Genomic DNA, 14,359 nt, shown 5'->3' with positions numbered 1-14,359 from the left:
GTATACATAATAAATAAATAAATATTTAAAAAAAGAATAAAAAATGGACAAAGAGACAAACAAACAAACAGCCAAAAACTGGGCTAGGGAGTTTGTTCAGTTAATCAAGGGTTTGCCATGCAAACATGAGTTAGTTCACTTTCCAGAACACACACACACATACATACCACACAGACAAACAAGACAAACACACACAGACACATCACCAAGACCTGTAATCCCAGGGCTAGGAGCTGGACTGCAGGGTCAGTGAGCCCAAACAGCAAGGTGGAAGGAGCTAAAGTGCTTGCTGCCCAAGCGTGAAGACCTGAACTCAAATCCCCGATCCCATATAAGCACATGCCTGGGAGCCCAGCTCTGAGTGGACAGACATAGGTATTTGCCAAACACAGGCTAGCCAAAATGGTATTGACCTGTGACCTCCACACATACAAAATACACAGACAATCAATCAATCAAATCCCAACAACAAGTCTCTTAAATGTGGTCTACAGAGCTAAGACTCCACCAAATGAGCATCACAGTGTAACTCAGCCGATACCAGCTATCAGACACGTTAAGAATTCCTTTGCCTGCTGTTTGCTCTTTTATGAAGGATGCCGTGAATATCCCATGGGTGTGACTTCATTCTGAGCCAGCTCTGATGTCTCTCCAGTGGAAGCTCCACATAGCTAAGCCACGCTATGAACTGTCAAAGCCTGTAAGACCAGTCCCTTATGTCAGCCTGGGAGGATGGGCTGTGATGGTCAGATCCATACCTGTGCTGACCAGTGCTGCTGGCAACAGCTGTTTAAGGCGACTGGCTGGTAAGACAGGCAGGCTTTTATCTTCTAGTGCAATGTCCTCTCCAGGCCTCCCCAAAGCATTAACTTCCCATATTTCCAATGGGCAGATTTTTCTAGGAATCTTGTCTTCACAGTGGGGTGTCTACTCTTCTAACCTTCTCTGGGCCTGTTCCTTCTAGATCCTTCTGACTCTGTCATCTTACCCACACCTACTTATTTTCTTGAAAGAGCTTGGACAGGTAATGAACCTTCCCAGTGGTCTAACTCGGACACGGGAAGTAGCAACTCATACCTTCATGGGGCCGTAGACCTCGGAGCGGTCGAACATGAGCTTGAAGTAGTTAAGGCTGGTCAGGGCAGCCTCCCAGGGCATGTATTCTGTCTCTTTGTTGAGGAAGAGGGTGTTGTTTAGCGCCAGAGTGATGGGTATCTTTTGAGCACTGGAGACAAACAGGAAAGCCCAGGTCAGCACCCACCCAACCCAACTACACCCTGGGGACCCTAGCTCAGGTTCTCAAGGACACACCTAAGCCTGGGTCCCCTGATGCCTTCATAATTTCCATGGGGGAAAGGGTGACACAGGCGCTCTGTGGTGCCACCAATAGGGCCCCACCTCAACCTACTGCCAGTCATGTTTTCTCGTCTATTATCCTTATTCTGTTTAGTTTTTACTATGATAATTGTTTGTGTGTGTGTGCTTGTGGGTATGTGTGAATGTTTCTATGAATGTGGAGGCTAGAAGCCAACGTCGGCCTCTTCATCATATTTTTTCAATGACCGATACTCTCCATTTTATTTTTTGAGATGCAGGTCTCTCACTGAACCCAGAACTCACAGAGTCCATGAGGCCGGCTGGCCAGTGAGCCCAGGAACCAGCCTCTCCCCAACAGTGTTAGGGTTATGGCACACTACTATAGTACTTTGCTGCACCAGGCTTTTATGGGCTCAGGGAGTCTGAACTTGGTTGTCCTCATGCTGAGTGCCAAGCACTTTACTGACCGAGTCACCTCTCCAGATCCTTCTAGCAGGACCCTTCCTCCCTCTTCTGGCTTAGACATGTGTGGGCATTGGGTCCACAGATGTCTCTGGGGAACGTCACTCATGTCAAAGAGCTCAGCACCTTGCCACGCACAAAGAAAGTGTTCAAAAAACATCGCTGTGCCCAAGCTCTGCCGCTCTGTCCTGCTCAGCCCAGATTTTTTTATTTTAATTTTTAAAAAAGCACCAAGTGTAGGTCTGGTGTGCACACAGCACTCTGGAAAGCTGGGGCTGTGGGGGGGGGAGTGGACGGTAGAGCGGGATGGGCCTGTGTGTGGCTGCTGTGACACCTGGGGTAAGGTGTTCTTACGCTGTCAAAATCCTTCTCTGTGAAATGGTCATGTGGGGACCCCAGGAAGCTGCTCTAGGGGCCCCTGGCACAGCACCTGGTGGGCATCTAGAACAGCAGGGAGAACATAGGTCCAGTCACAGGCTTCTTTCTGCCTTAGCCAAGAGGGCACTCACCTGGCCAGGTTGAAGGAGTCGTGGATAATCTGCGCACGATTGATGGCAGGGATAGCCTAGAAAAGGAAACCGTGTGACTAAGGGGCAGACCCTGCGGTCTGATGACCCATCATCCCATGGGGGACAGGGCAGGAGGGATACCCACAGTGAGGTCTGACTGCAGCTGATTCTGAATCTTCCTCCAGTTGCCTACATCGTAGTTCACCTGGTAGTAGCCCGTCACACCCAGGTTCAGCAAGACCCACTCATTGGCTCCAGAGGTCTTGAAGTCAGCATTCTGGCCTGTGGAGCAGGGCCAAGGGCAGGACTGAGCGGAGTGTGCCCAGATCATGAAGGACCCTGAGCCTCCTCTCAGCCTCTGCCTCGCCTAGCCAACTTCCACGGGTAGCCTGTGTAGGACACAGTTCACTTTCTGGGCCTTTGCATGGAACCTGATCCTGATTCCTGGCCTACCACCTGGTCATTCCAGTCAGAATCTACAGTTAGACTGCCAGAGAGTTCCTGGATGTTTCTAATTGTGTGCCTTCCTTTCTGCTGCCTGTGATTGGCTTTCACCTTCGACTCTTCAGTGTCTGGTCATATAAGGCAGCTTACTGTACCTGCCAATCACTGTCCTGTTTCACAGGAATTCCCTCCTGGAATTCTCACACAGCTCAATGGAGCAGATGCAGTCAGCTTGACAGAAAAGAAAGTAAAGGCCAGAGAGGGTCGGTAACTTGCCCAAGACTACACAGAAGCAAGGTGAAGTGGAAACAAAGGCATCAGCTCCATTTGTGGAGTGAAATAATGAAGGTAATCTTCCCTCAGCTCTCCCATAACCACCCTCCCAGAACACGGGCCAGGAGCCAGCAGATAAGATAGGGCTGGATTACTTCTCTTGGTTTCCAGCCAGTAGTAATCCTCCTCCTGCTGCTGCTGCTGCGCTCCACTTTTGAGAAACGGAATGGGCACGATCCACGTGTAGCTGCAGTGAGAGACCCAGAGGCCAGTCAGTGATGATGGCAACTCTTGGCAACACCATGGGTACCCCTCTCAGGTGTCCAGTGATGGCCCAACACCGATCCCAAGTGTCACCGTGCTCCTGACCCCACATGATCTCCTTCCTGTGGTCCACCCTTCCCTGGGACCCAAGCCTTTGTGACCCTATGTGCTCACTCAAACTGGGAGGGGCGGGTAACAGTGGACTCAGGGTCAAGGAGGAAGTGTTCCTGGGAGATGTCTCCTGTAGCGGTGTTCACAGTGACAACGGGAAAGCCCATCTGTAGAATCCAGCGGTCCATGATGGTACTCACGGTGGCTGGGAGTTGGATTTCTCTCTGGTTGTCCACGGCCTATTTGAGGGACACAGTGTGGCTGACAAACCATCGTCCTCCTGTGCCTAACACCCAAGCAGCCTTATGGCCAGCCTAAGTCTATGGTGCCTCTAATACAGGGCAGGGGAGCAGAGGACAAGGGACCCCAATCAGCGCTGCCTCTCCTTGTCTGCCCAGTGCTGAGTGAGCTGGAGAACCTCTCTGCCTCTAGCTGACGCCACACTGATGACACACCTGGGTGTGACCCATGGCCAGGACACCTGAATGTTGAGAACAGAGAGAGATAAAGCAGTGCCCAGTGTCACAGGCAGGAGCAAGGGACAGGGCTTGTGGGGTATGGAGGAAAGGTCCCTCAATAGGAGGGAACAGGGATGCCACAGCCCTTGTTACTGTCTTCGTGGGTCTTTTTCATCCTTTCCCAAATGCATGGGCACCACTTTTATAGTCACAGCAAAAAGTCAAAGACATCTGCTAGTAACTAAAACCACGAATCCCCAAAAGCCAGGCAGAGGCCGGGCTGTCAAAAGGGAAAGCTGAGGCAGGGGAAGTCTGGAGCCACAGAAGACAGGGAAAGGAAGCAAGCTTTGCTGGAAGGCAGGAAGACAAGTGGTGGAGGAAGGATCCAATGAAGCACCACCCAGTCAGCTGCCAGAATGGGGGGGGGGGTGGCTAATAGACAGGCTGGGGGCAGGAGGAGGGGAAACTGGAACCTGCCAAACTGTGCCTCTGTGACGTCCCCTCCCCAGAGAGATGGCCTTGGGGCCCAGACAGACGGACAGGGCCGCAGTCAGGGAGTGGTTGGGCAGGATGATAGGGGCCCTAGGGCTCAGGAGGAAACACTGATGAGGAGAGGTGGGTGGGGCTGAGGAGGGGTGGGTGGGGCTGAGGAGGCGTGGGCAAAGTCCGCACAAGACCGGGAGGCAAGTTGGGGAGGAGACAAAGTGATGGGGGTTCATGTGCAGGGTGGACTCCAGCCCTAAGGAGAGGCAGGGAGGAGAGGGGCCTCTGGGGAAACAGGAGGGCTTGGAAGCTGAGGGACGGAATGTGAGGCAGGGAGGGACAGAGGGTCGAGTTTGCATCCAAGGTGCTGGTGTGTGCAAGGATGTACCAGGTAGGGAGGGCCACAGGGCACAGGGCAGCCGGGAGTGCTGAGTCAGTTAAATGGCTGATTCCAAAGTTCTGGCAGAAGAAAGAGGAAAAGGAGATAAGGAAGAGGAAGGGGGATAGAGGTAGTAGTTTGGACATAGGTGTCCTGAAGCTCATGTTCTCAGCACTAAGTGATCTCATGAGCTCCACCATGGTGTGTCTAAGCAAGAACATCAAGTAGGCCAGCTCTGGTGGCACAGGCCAGTAGGACAAGCTATAGAGACAAATACAGGAGGATCTCTAAGTTCAAGGCCAGTCTGGTCTACAGAGAAAGTTCCAGGACAGCCAGGGCTACACAGAGAAACCCCGTCTCAATAAAAAGCTGAATATGTAATCCCAGCACTCGTGAGACAGGGAGTCGACTGTTCATGCAGAAAAAGACCCTGCCTCAGAAGCAAGATGAGAGAACCAACTGAAGAGAACCCACTAAAAAAATGAAGAAAAAGAACCCAAAGTGAACAGTGAGCAGGGGCCTTACCCACTGCTTTTAAGGATTTATCTTTACACCCAGTTTTAGACGAACCACTGAGGCTCCCAACAGTTTGCCTGGACTGTGAACAGGGAAGCTGGGCATGGTCTCCCGCATGCTGTCCCCTTAGGACCTTAGTGGAGAAGGCATGTTACTCACCTTCTGCAGATGCTCCCACAGGTCCAGATAAACGGTGTTGGAGTATTCGAAGGCATGGAGGTAAGACTGGAGAACAACAAACCTTGGTAAGGGATGGGTGGTCCCCAGGGCTGTGGAGGGCTGTGCTGGGGGAAAAGCCGCCATGCCGAGGGACCACCTAGAGCGATACTCACTGCAAGGCCCTTCTTGAACAGGTCCTCTGTCAGGAAACTGGACAGCATCCTGAGGACTGAGGCTCCCTGGGGTATGGGGAGAGGGAGCTCAGAAGGCCAAGCTGGCTACCAGGGACAGACATTCCCAGAGCAGCGGCTGTGCTGAGGTTCCCCGCAGGATAGATCCCTCCCCACAGCCCGTGCCTCTCAGGGCCTCCAAGAAGCACCTTGCTGTAGGTGATGCTGTCAAACAGCTCGCTGATCTGGGCCGGCGTGTTGACCTCATCTTCAGGACTGGATAACGGGTGGGAGGAGGCGAGTGCATCCACGGCCATCACACGATACACTTCATTCTGCACTATGAGGTCTGTCTGCAGAGTCCCCAAATGCCATCAGGCGACTGGCCCAGGAGGGGTATCCTAGGCAGTCCACTCTCCCATCTCGGCCCAGTTCCCAGGATGGTGGCTTACCAGATTCCAGGTGGGCTCTGCAAAGTCAGCACCCAGATATTCCACGTAGGAGGCAAAGCCCTCGTTCAGCCACAGGTCGTTCCACCAGGCCACCGTCACCAGGTTGCCGAACCACTGCAGGGGACACGCGAGTCCGCTGAGTGTCACAGGCCTTGCCATCACTAATAGCAGCTAAGCATCTACTAGGCACAGGCCAAGCGAGGACTGGACACTCCAAGGCCTCTGCTCCTTCTTGCTTCTCCCACAGCCATCTATCTACCTGATGGGCCAGCTCGTGAGCAATCACAGTGACCACCCGCTCCTTGTTGCCGATGGAGGAGTCCTCGGGATCGAAGAGCAGGGCATTCTCACGGTAGGTCACTAGCCCCCAATTCTCCATGGCTCCAGCGTTGAAGTCGGGCAGGGCAATCTGGTCTGTAGAGGGGAGACACGTGAGAGCGGGCGGGCATGGGTGGGGATCCTAGCATTACCTCCCCTTGAAGGCCCCATGGTCACTCACCAGACTTAGGTAGAGGGTAGGGTGTATCATAATGTTGGGCAAAGAAGTTTAGGATGCGGCCTGTCACATTCAGGGCATAATCACCATGGCCTGCATTGATGGCACTGGGCCGAGCCCAGATTCGAATCTGCAGAGCGAGAAAGAGAGAGAGAGAGAGAGAGAGAGAGAGAGAGAGAGAGAGAGAGAGATCGGGTCTTAATTATTTATCTATTTATTTATTATGTATACAGTGTTCTGCCTGCATGTATGTCTGTCTGCAGCCAGAAGAGGGCACCAGACCTCATTACAGATGGTTGTGAGCCACCATGTGGTTGCTGAAAATTGAACTTGGGACCTTTGGAAGAGCAGGCAGTGCTCTTAATCGCTGAGCTATCTCTCCAGCCCCAGGTTTGAGATCTTAAGGAGAGTAAGTAGAGTCCCAGAATCAATGAGCTGGAGGTCCCTGATAAGTCAGGAAGGGGACCAATTAGATTAAACAGAAAACCAACCATGATATCATAAGCTTATAAACTCAACACCTAGGAGCAGGAGTGTCACAAATTCAAGGGCAGCCTGTGTACATTAGTGGACCCTATCTCAAAATTTAAAACAGAAGGGTGGAGAGATAGCTCGATGGCTGTGCTGGCAAATTTATGTCAACTCAACAGGTTAGAGTCATCTAAGAGAAGGAAACCCAATTGAGAAAATGCCTCCGTTTCTCATTGGATTGTAGGCAAAATGTAAGCATTTTCCTAGTTAGTGGTTGATGTGAGCGGGTCCAGCCCATTGTGATGGTCCTGGGTTCTATAAGAAAGCAGGTTGGGCAAGCCATGTGGAGCAAGCCAATAAGCAGCACCTTTCCATGGCCTCTGAATCCACTCCTGACTCCAGGTTCCTGCCCTGCTTGAGTTCCTTCCTGGCTTCCTTCAGTAATGGACTAAGATGTAAAAGTGTAAGCCAAACAACCCCTTTCCTCCCCAGTTTGCTTTTTGGTCATGGCGTTTCATCATAGCAATAGTAACCCTAACACTAGGCATGGAAGTGGTACCCACACTTACATATAGGCAAAACACCCACACACATAAATTTGTTTTAAATTTTTAAAAAGGGGGCCAGGCATAGTGGCACACAACTTTAATCCCTCGGGAGGCAGAGGCAGGCGGATCTCTGTGAGTTTAAGGCCAGCCTGGTCTACAGAGTGAGTTCTAGGACAGCCAGAAGACTCAAAGACTGTCTCAGAAAAAAAAAAAAACTTAAGAGGCAGAGAGTTTAGAGGTTTAGAGCCCGAGTGCTTGCTGCTCTTCCAGAGGACCCAGGTTTGGTTCCTAATACCCAAGTCTGGGGGTTCACAACCACTGTAACTCTGCCTCCAAGGGATTGGACACTTCCTTCTGGTCTCCACAGGCACCTGTACTCCTGTGCACGTACCACATCCAGACACACACTCATACACATAATTAAAAATACATTTTAAAATGGGTTTTAAAAAGGAGTTGGTGATATAAATCAGAGGTAGAAGACTTGTATGGTATGCACAAGGCCTCAGGTTCAATCCCTAATAGTGTAGAAAAAAACCCAAAAAGCCAGTAAACGTCTGTCTCCTGTGGTCAGGAGCTTCCTTACCGAAGAGGAATTGTGATTTCTGTGTTCCAAACACAGACTGGGAAGTGCTTAAGAGTGCCTGGGATCACTCGGAGCTGGGACTCAACAACCTAATAATTCAGAAGCTAGTACTGAGAAGATCTAGGAAGGTCCCTCAAGCCAGGGCAAGGTCATCCCAGAACATAAAAGCCCAGCTCCATACCTGAACAGCATTGGATGAGTTCTGAGCATCATTGTTTGAGTTCTCTGGTTGTATAGATTTGAATTCGCTCACAATGTAGGCCAGCAGGTATGTGGACATCTTGGGGGTGGGATAGAACTCCGTGATGGTCCATTCAGAGTCTTCTGGAAGGGGCTTGGTCTCTGCGCATGGGGCACGTGAGTGTGTGGGCTTCCCACTCTGCACTCCAGTCCAGAGCAAACCCAGGGCAGCCAGACTCACCTTTGGGATTCATGTTTGACAGGGCTGTGTAGCCAGTGGGGTAGATGAGTGTGATGTTGAATACGGCCTTCATGGCTGGCTCATCGAAGCAGGGGAAGGATTTCCGGGCATCAGGAGCCTGCATCTGCGTTGTGGCCACCACTCTGTCCAAATCAGAGTGTTAGAGAGGGTGCTAGGGGAATATCTTTAGGATACAGAAGAAGGGGTACATGGAAGGCTGGCCCAACCTGCTTACTGCCCTTCACCCAACTCCAAACAACCTCAAGACCCTGGTCAACATGCTGCCATGGGAAACCAAAGTTTCCAGACTCCATCCAAACCCTGGCAGGCTCCATGCCTCTGTGAGCTGAGAGGTCGTCCCAGGCAATTTTCTCTCCTCTCAGTATTCCTGTCCATCCAAGGAACCCTTCCACCCCACTGGAAGACAGTACCCCCTGTAACTGCCCCCGCCACCACAGATGAGCAATGGGGCTGCTGAAGTCTCCTAAAGGCTCCAGCCCCTCCTTTCCGTGATCCCCAGATGCAGCCCTCAGCCTGTGCCCATGGTCCGGGAACTTACTTCCTGACTCCATCCTCCTCGTACTCGCTGCGGTAGAAGCCAGCCAGGTCGTCGGCCAGCTCCCCCTGGAACTGGCTATCCATCTCATACTGATGGCCTGCTACCAGCTGTCCGTTAAGGTGAACCACCAGGTACTCGGTGCGCTCTACCAACTCAGTTTTGATGATGTTAGGTGCTGGGGAACCACCCAGGGCCCGCAGTTCCACCAAGTGGTTTCCCTTTTGGGTGTAGTTGAGCTTTTTGCTGTGGATGATGATGACATTTGTGGCTTCATTACAGGTAAAGCGGACAGTACTGTTACCTTGAAAGATGTACAAACCCTGTTCATTGGGTTTGAGGTATGGTCTCAGAGTCACCTGGTAAGAGTCAGGTATCAGAGTCTTGGGCAGGCGGTACCGGTTCCAAGGTATGCTTTCATCTACAGTGGTGGCTGGGGTGGTCGAGGTGGTAGCTGAGGAGGAGGTCGCCGAGGTGGCAGTGGAAGTGGTAGCGTCAGGCAGTGTGGGAGCTGTGGCAGAGTTCTCCGCATTCTTGTTCTTCTCCTGAGCATAGACCACTGACAGGGCTACGATCGTGCACACAGCTGCCACACCCAGCACGATGCCCAAGATGCCCAGGGTCTTGGAAATGTAGAAACCCTTAGCCATGATGCTGGTGGGCAGGGAGCTTGGAGTGGCTCAGGCCAAGCGAGAAGCAGAGCAGCCCTGGGCCAATTTATATCTCCCAGGGGGCAGAGCCCTACTGTCTTTGGATTGGACAAATATTAACCAGGGCTCAGGCGAAGGTCACTAGCTTAGATAGGGGTATTCTCTGCCCAGGCTCTGGAGAGATCAGAAACGAAACAGTGTGCAAAGCTGGCTTGTGTGTGTGTGTGTGTGTGCGTGTGCGTGTGCGTGTGCGTGTGTGTGTGTGTGTGTGTGTGTGTGTGTGTATGTGGGGGAGGATGCCTTCTGGGAGCAAACAGTGTCTGGTACAGGCTGCAGGTGGCCGAGAAGTGGGAGGACCAGGCAGAGCTGGGGCTGAAGAGCAGACTGCAGGCTTGGCACTCAGAGAGCAGAGGGGAAGGCTGGTGACACTGATCCACCTGCAAGCACAGATACACGAGGATTGAGGTGAGACTCAGCAAAGGATTCACCCAGCCTAAGAGGTGGAACAGGCAGAGCAGAATAAAGACAATTCCCAGCACACCATCAAAAACAAAAACAAAACAAAACAAAAACCCACTGGATCCACCTTTGGTCTGGGTTTTCTGAGGAAAGTCAGGGCCTGTGGGGACATTCTTCAGATTCTCTCCCTTTCTTTCCTGACCAAATTCTTTTCTTAACTCCCCAAGGAAAGCAACATAAATCCTTCCTTCCTTCCTTCCTTCCTTCCTTCCTTCCTTCCTTCCTTCCTTCCTTCCTCTCTCTCTCATAGTTGTAGCTTCCCCCATGAATAATTAATAGTATTTCCCCCTCAGCTTGCCTAGCAGATTTAAGGGGAAGCATAAGGACCATCCCGTGTTCCCACGTTAGAAACGTAGATCTATGACCTTCCTTGTCATAGATCTATGACTGCCCTGCTTTCTGTCCTGGGTAGACATGAACACTTACCAACTCCATAACATATGGCCTTGCCATTCTCCTGCACCAGTCCCGCCTCTCCACTGACTGATGCTCACCCCAACATGCAGCTCACCCCCATCTCCTCCCAGCATTCAGCAGACCCTGCTGTATTCCCAGGAATTCTCTGCTTCTTCCAGTGACCCTCAAATCTCTTATGCATCAGGCCGTTGCATTCCACTGTTTCAAACCTTCTTTTCTCTCCCTGGGACCCAGGCCCCACCTTCCTAAGGGATCCACACACAACGTGCAGAAGCCAGCCTGCCCACTTGCCACCCTCACCCCGGACGGACACACACACCACACACACACACACACACACACACACACACACACACACACACACACACACACACACACACACACACGCTGTCACAATACTTCAACCATCATCTAGCCCCTCAACCTCAGGGCCTTTGCCTGGACAGACTTCACTCTTACCCTGACTAGCTTCTATAGATCCTTATATTATTATACTCTTATTATACTCCCTCATCAGCTCCAGCCCCAGTGGGTTGGCTTTCCCATCATGCATGTCCTCTTCAGATCCCTGTACTTCAGCATAGGCTTCTACTCCATTCAGAGGTAACTCTGAACCTCAGGCTTTTTAGACTAAGGCCTAAGCTATTTCTTTTCCTTTTCTTTTTTTTTCTTTTCTTTCTTTTTTTGTTTTGTTTTTGTTGTTTTTTAATATTTATTTATTATGTATACAATATTGTCTGTGTGTATGCCTGCAGGCCAGCAGAGGGCACCAGACCCCATTACAGATGGTTGTGAGCCATCATATGGTTGCTGGGAATTGAACTCAGGACCTTTGGAAGAGCAGGCAATGCTCTTAACCTCTGAGCCATCTCTCCAGCCCTGTTGTTGTTGTTTTTTGAGACAGGGTTTCTCTGTAGTTTTAGAGCCTGTCCTGGAACTAGCTCTTGTAGACCAGGCTGGCCTCAAACTCATAGAGATCCGCCTGCCTCTGCCTCCCGAGTGCTGGGATTAAAGGCGTGCGCCACCACCGCCCAGCCGCCTTAGCTATTTCTGCCCCCAGACTGGCTCTGTGCCTGGCACCTGGTAGGAACTCCGCATGGATCTGTTGGGTACATGCTCATGTGTGCAACTGAGTGACTGTGTAAGTCATTCCAGAAGAAATCCCTCTTTCAAGTCCTCCAGCCTTTATCTCCACCCTGCCTCTGCCAATAAGGCATTTTTAAGAGAATAATTGCCCTTCCTCTGAGCCCTCCTCCAGCCCATCTGACCCTCCAGGACTTCATCCACCCGCCACCAGCCCTGGCCTTCAGGGAGGTGTGTGGAATGAATGTGTCATGGGGACACAGGTGTACGAGAGAGCTGGGGTGAGGAGCTGCCCTCTGCTCTGGCTAGCAAGGCCAGGATCTTGGTTGAGATGTCTGGTTCTGAGTGTCTACGATTCAGACTGATGGTCTACAGTACTCTGGGGTCTTCCTCGGAATCTGCAGCCTACCCCCAGAGCCTCGATCTGGAGCCTGAGTGGACGTTGCAGCGAGCAGCAGCTCTACCTATGAGGCCTGGGCTGATGGCCAAAGGGCATTAGTAGGAAACTCAGCGTCGGAAAGGCACATAATGGTGCCCCAGCTTGCAGAAATAAGGGTTGAGGCCTCAAAAGGTTTCACTTGGGTCCCAGGTTTCCTGCAACAGAGCCAGCTTGACAGAGCCAGCAGGTTAACCCCCTGAGGGCTATGCCCCCCCCTCACCCCCGCGTCATACCCCTTCAGTACATCCACAACTGGTCCTGCAGCTCCCTCCTACCTGAACAGCAGGCCAACCCACAAGTCCATTCGGCTAATCCGGTCTCCAAACAAAGAGCTAGGTTCTGCCCAGTCCTCTGCAACCTCTTCCTGTTTGCTTTGGATGCAGACCATGGGCCAGCTGGCCAAAATCTGGGCTCTTCTGCAAAGGGGCCCTGGTGTCTGGATTTGGGGCAGCTCCAGGAATGGCACCAACCCAGGCTAGGGGTGTGTGGGGTGCCTGGGCTCCGCAGCCCCTCCTCTCCATAGCCCCTGCCTCAAGGCAGGTCTCACCACTTCAGTACCCCAGCAGGCAGGTTCTCATCTGCGGGGTTCTGTGGGGTTCTCGTCACCCTGCCCCGCCAGCCTCGGGAGTATCTTCCTGAGTGTGAGGATGAGATGACCATCACTACCTTCAGGGTGAGGCTGCAACTCTAGCTGGGGGCCAAGACCACCCCTGAACCTGACCCCCTGACTGCTCCAGGTTTTCCCAGTCCCCTAGGCCTCTTATGGCTTGGCCTTTGTTCCTCGGGCCCATTGGCTAGGAGTACCTTTCCTCTCTTACACTTCAAAGCCCAGCTCTAACACAACTTTGTCATGCTCCTTAGGGACACACTTCTGGGGTCTCCATGTCACTTACAAAAAGACCAGGGCTGTGTCAGCCTCCACACCAGGCCAGCACCAGCGACAGCTTGTGCTTCACCGCAAACATGACAGACAAAAGCTAAGGCACTCAAGGAAAGTCAGACCCTTGATTTGGGGGAGAGTTCCGCCCTCTGCAGAGCACACTCCGTCCTGGGCTCTGAGACTGGGCAGAAAAACCACCTCTGCTATCAGCCAGTAGGTCATTTGCTTCATATTTTTCTCAAACCCAATCCATGTTACTTGGCCTGGTGTGCAATAAGGAACCTGACGTCATGTGTTAAGTTACTTTTTTTTCCTGATCTGCGGCCCACCTCATACCTCAGATGATAACTGAGACCTTAAGGCAGCCTGAGATCACCCCGCATAGCTGCTGCTGCTGGAGAATAGCACTCTGTCCCGCCTGATCTGGAGGGGGTCATTGCTTCAGTGCAGGGCCTTTCTGCAGGTGAGCAAGGCTCTTGCCGTCCTTTTGCTGCTTCCTCCCCCTTTGGGGGTGGCAGCCCTAACCACTGACCCCTGTTTCAGATACGCACACGTGTGCACATGTGTGTGCACGCGCCCTGACCACTGTTTCAGATACACACGTGTGTGCACATGCACACACACACACACACACACACACACACACAGGTGCACTAGGTAGTCTGTGCTCCATACCCCACCTCAGGCTCATGATTCCTCTCCAGAGCTCTCTCATCCTGAGTTCTGACGTAGGTACTGTGAAGCTGGCCAATGAGGAAGCTAGGGGAAAGTGTAGTGTGTAGACCATCTGCCCACTTTGAAGTAGCGTCGAGTAGGACCAGGGTGAAGCCAGCTCCCAGAACAGGGTCATCCTGGCTGATGGCCTATTCCCATGTCACAGCTGGATTGGGCTGGTCTGGGCCAGCCCCCAGGGTGCTTCCTCTGGGAGCCCTAGACACTGTCCATTCTGTGGGAACAGCATTAAACCCATGGCAAGTAGGCCTCTGTGGGCCGGGAAAGTGTCCCTGAAGAGCAGGAACAGGGAGGCCTTGTGCACTAATCATACAGGCCCACACTCTCTTTGGTAGGAGTGGCTCTAAAGACCACAAGAAGGACAGATTCCTTCACTCAGACCATTGCCAGGAATTGGCAGTTGTTCTGGGAAGTGATACTTGTAAGCTGGGAACCACCAGGGGGCTGCTACAAGACACTGTTCATAGACACCACACAGATATAAATGAGGCCGCCGGGCGATGGTGGCGCACGCCTTTAATCCCAGCACTCGGGAGGCAGAGGCAGGCGGATCTCTGTGAGTTC

General features: G+C 52.2%; 1 protein-coding gene across 1 annotated transcript in view; it reads right to left on the bottom strand.

Moving 5' to 3' along the window:
• Anpep (alanyl aminopeptidase, membrane) overlaps positions 1-9,948 on the bottom strand; it is a 19,240-nt gene extending 9,292 nt beyond the window's left edge. The window contains exons 1-14 of the mRNA XM_005357713.3: positions 9,079-9,948; positions 8,520-8,662; positions 8,280-8,440; positions 6,497-6,623; positions 6,257-6,411; positions 5,998-6,111; positions 5,755-5,898; positions 5,549-5,614; positions 5,376-5,441; positions 3,444-3,619; positions 3,161-3,252; positions 2,434-2,570; positions 2,289-2,344; positions 1,078-1,225 (exon numbers count right to left, since the gene is read on the bottom strand). Of these exons, the coding sequence (XP_005357770.1) occupies positions 1,078-1,225; positions 2,289-2,344; positions 2,434-2,570; positions 3,161-3,252; positions 3,444-3,619; positions 5,376-5,441; positions 5,549-5,614; positions 5,755-5,898; positions 5,998-6,111; positions 6,257-6,411; positions 6,497-6,623; positions 8,280-8,440; positions 8,520-8,662; positions 9,079-9,725 (2,232 nt within the window). The 5' untranslated portion in view covers positions 9,726-9,948. The remainder of the gene's footprint in view (positions 1-1,077; positions 1,226-2,288; positions 2,345-2,433; positions 2,571-3,160; positions 3,253-3,443; positions 3,620-5,375; positions 5,442-5,548; positions 5,615-5,754; positions 5,899-5,997; positions 6,112-6,256; positions 6,412-6,496; positions 6,624-8,279; positions 8,441-8,519; positions 8,663-9,078) is intronic.
• Between the last annotated feature and the right edge of the window lie 4,411 nt (positions 9,949-14,359).

This window comes from Microtus ochrogaster, chromosome 22 (assembly GCF_000317375.1).
Source record: "Microtus ochrogaster isolate Prairie Vole_2 chromosome 22, MicOch1.0, whole genome shotgun sequence".
Classification (NCBI taxonomy): domain Eukaryota; kingdom Metazoa; phylum Chordata; class Mammalia; order Rodentia; family Cricetidae; genus Microtus; species Microtus ochrogaster.
This window is presented reverse-complemented; position numbering and strand designations above follow the sequence as displayed.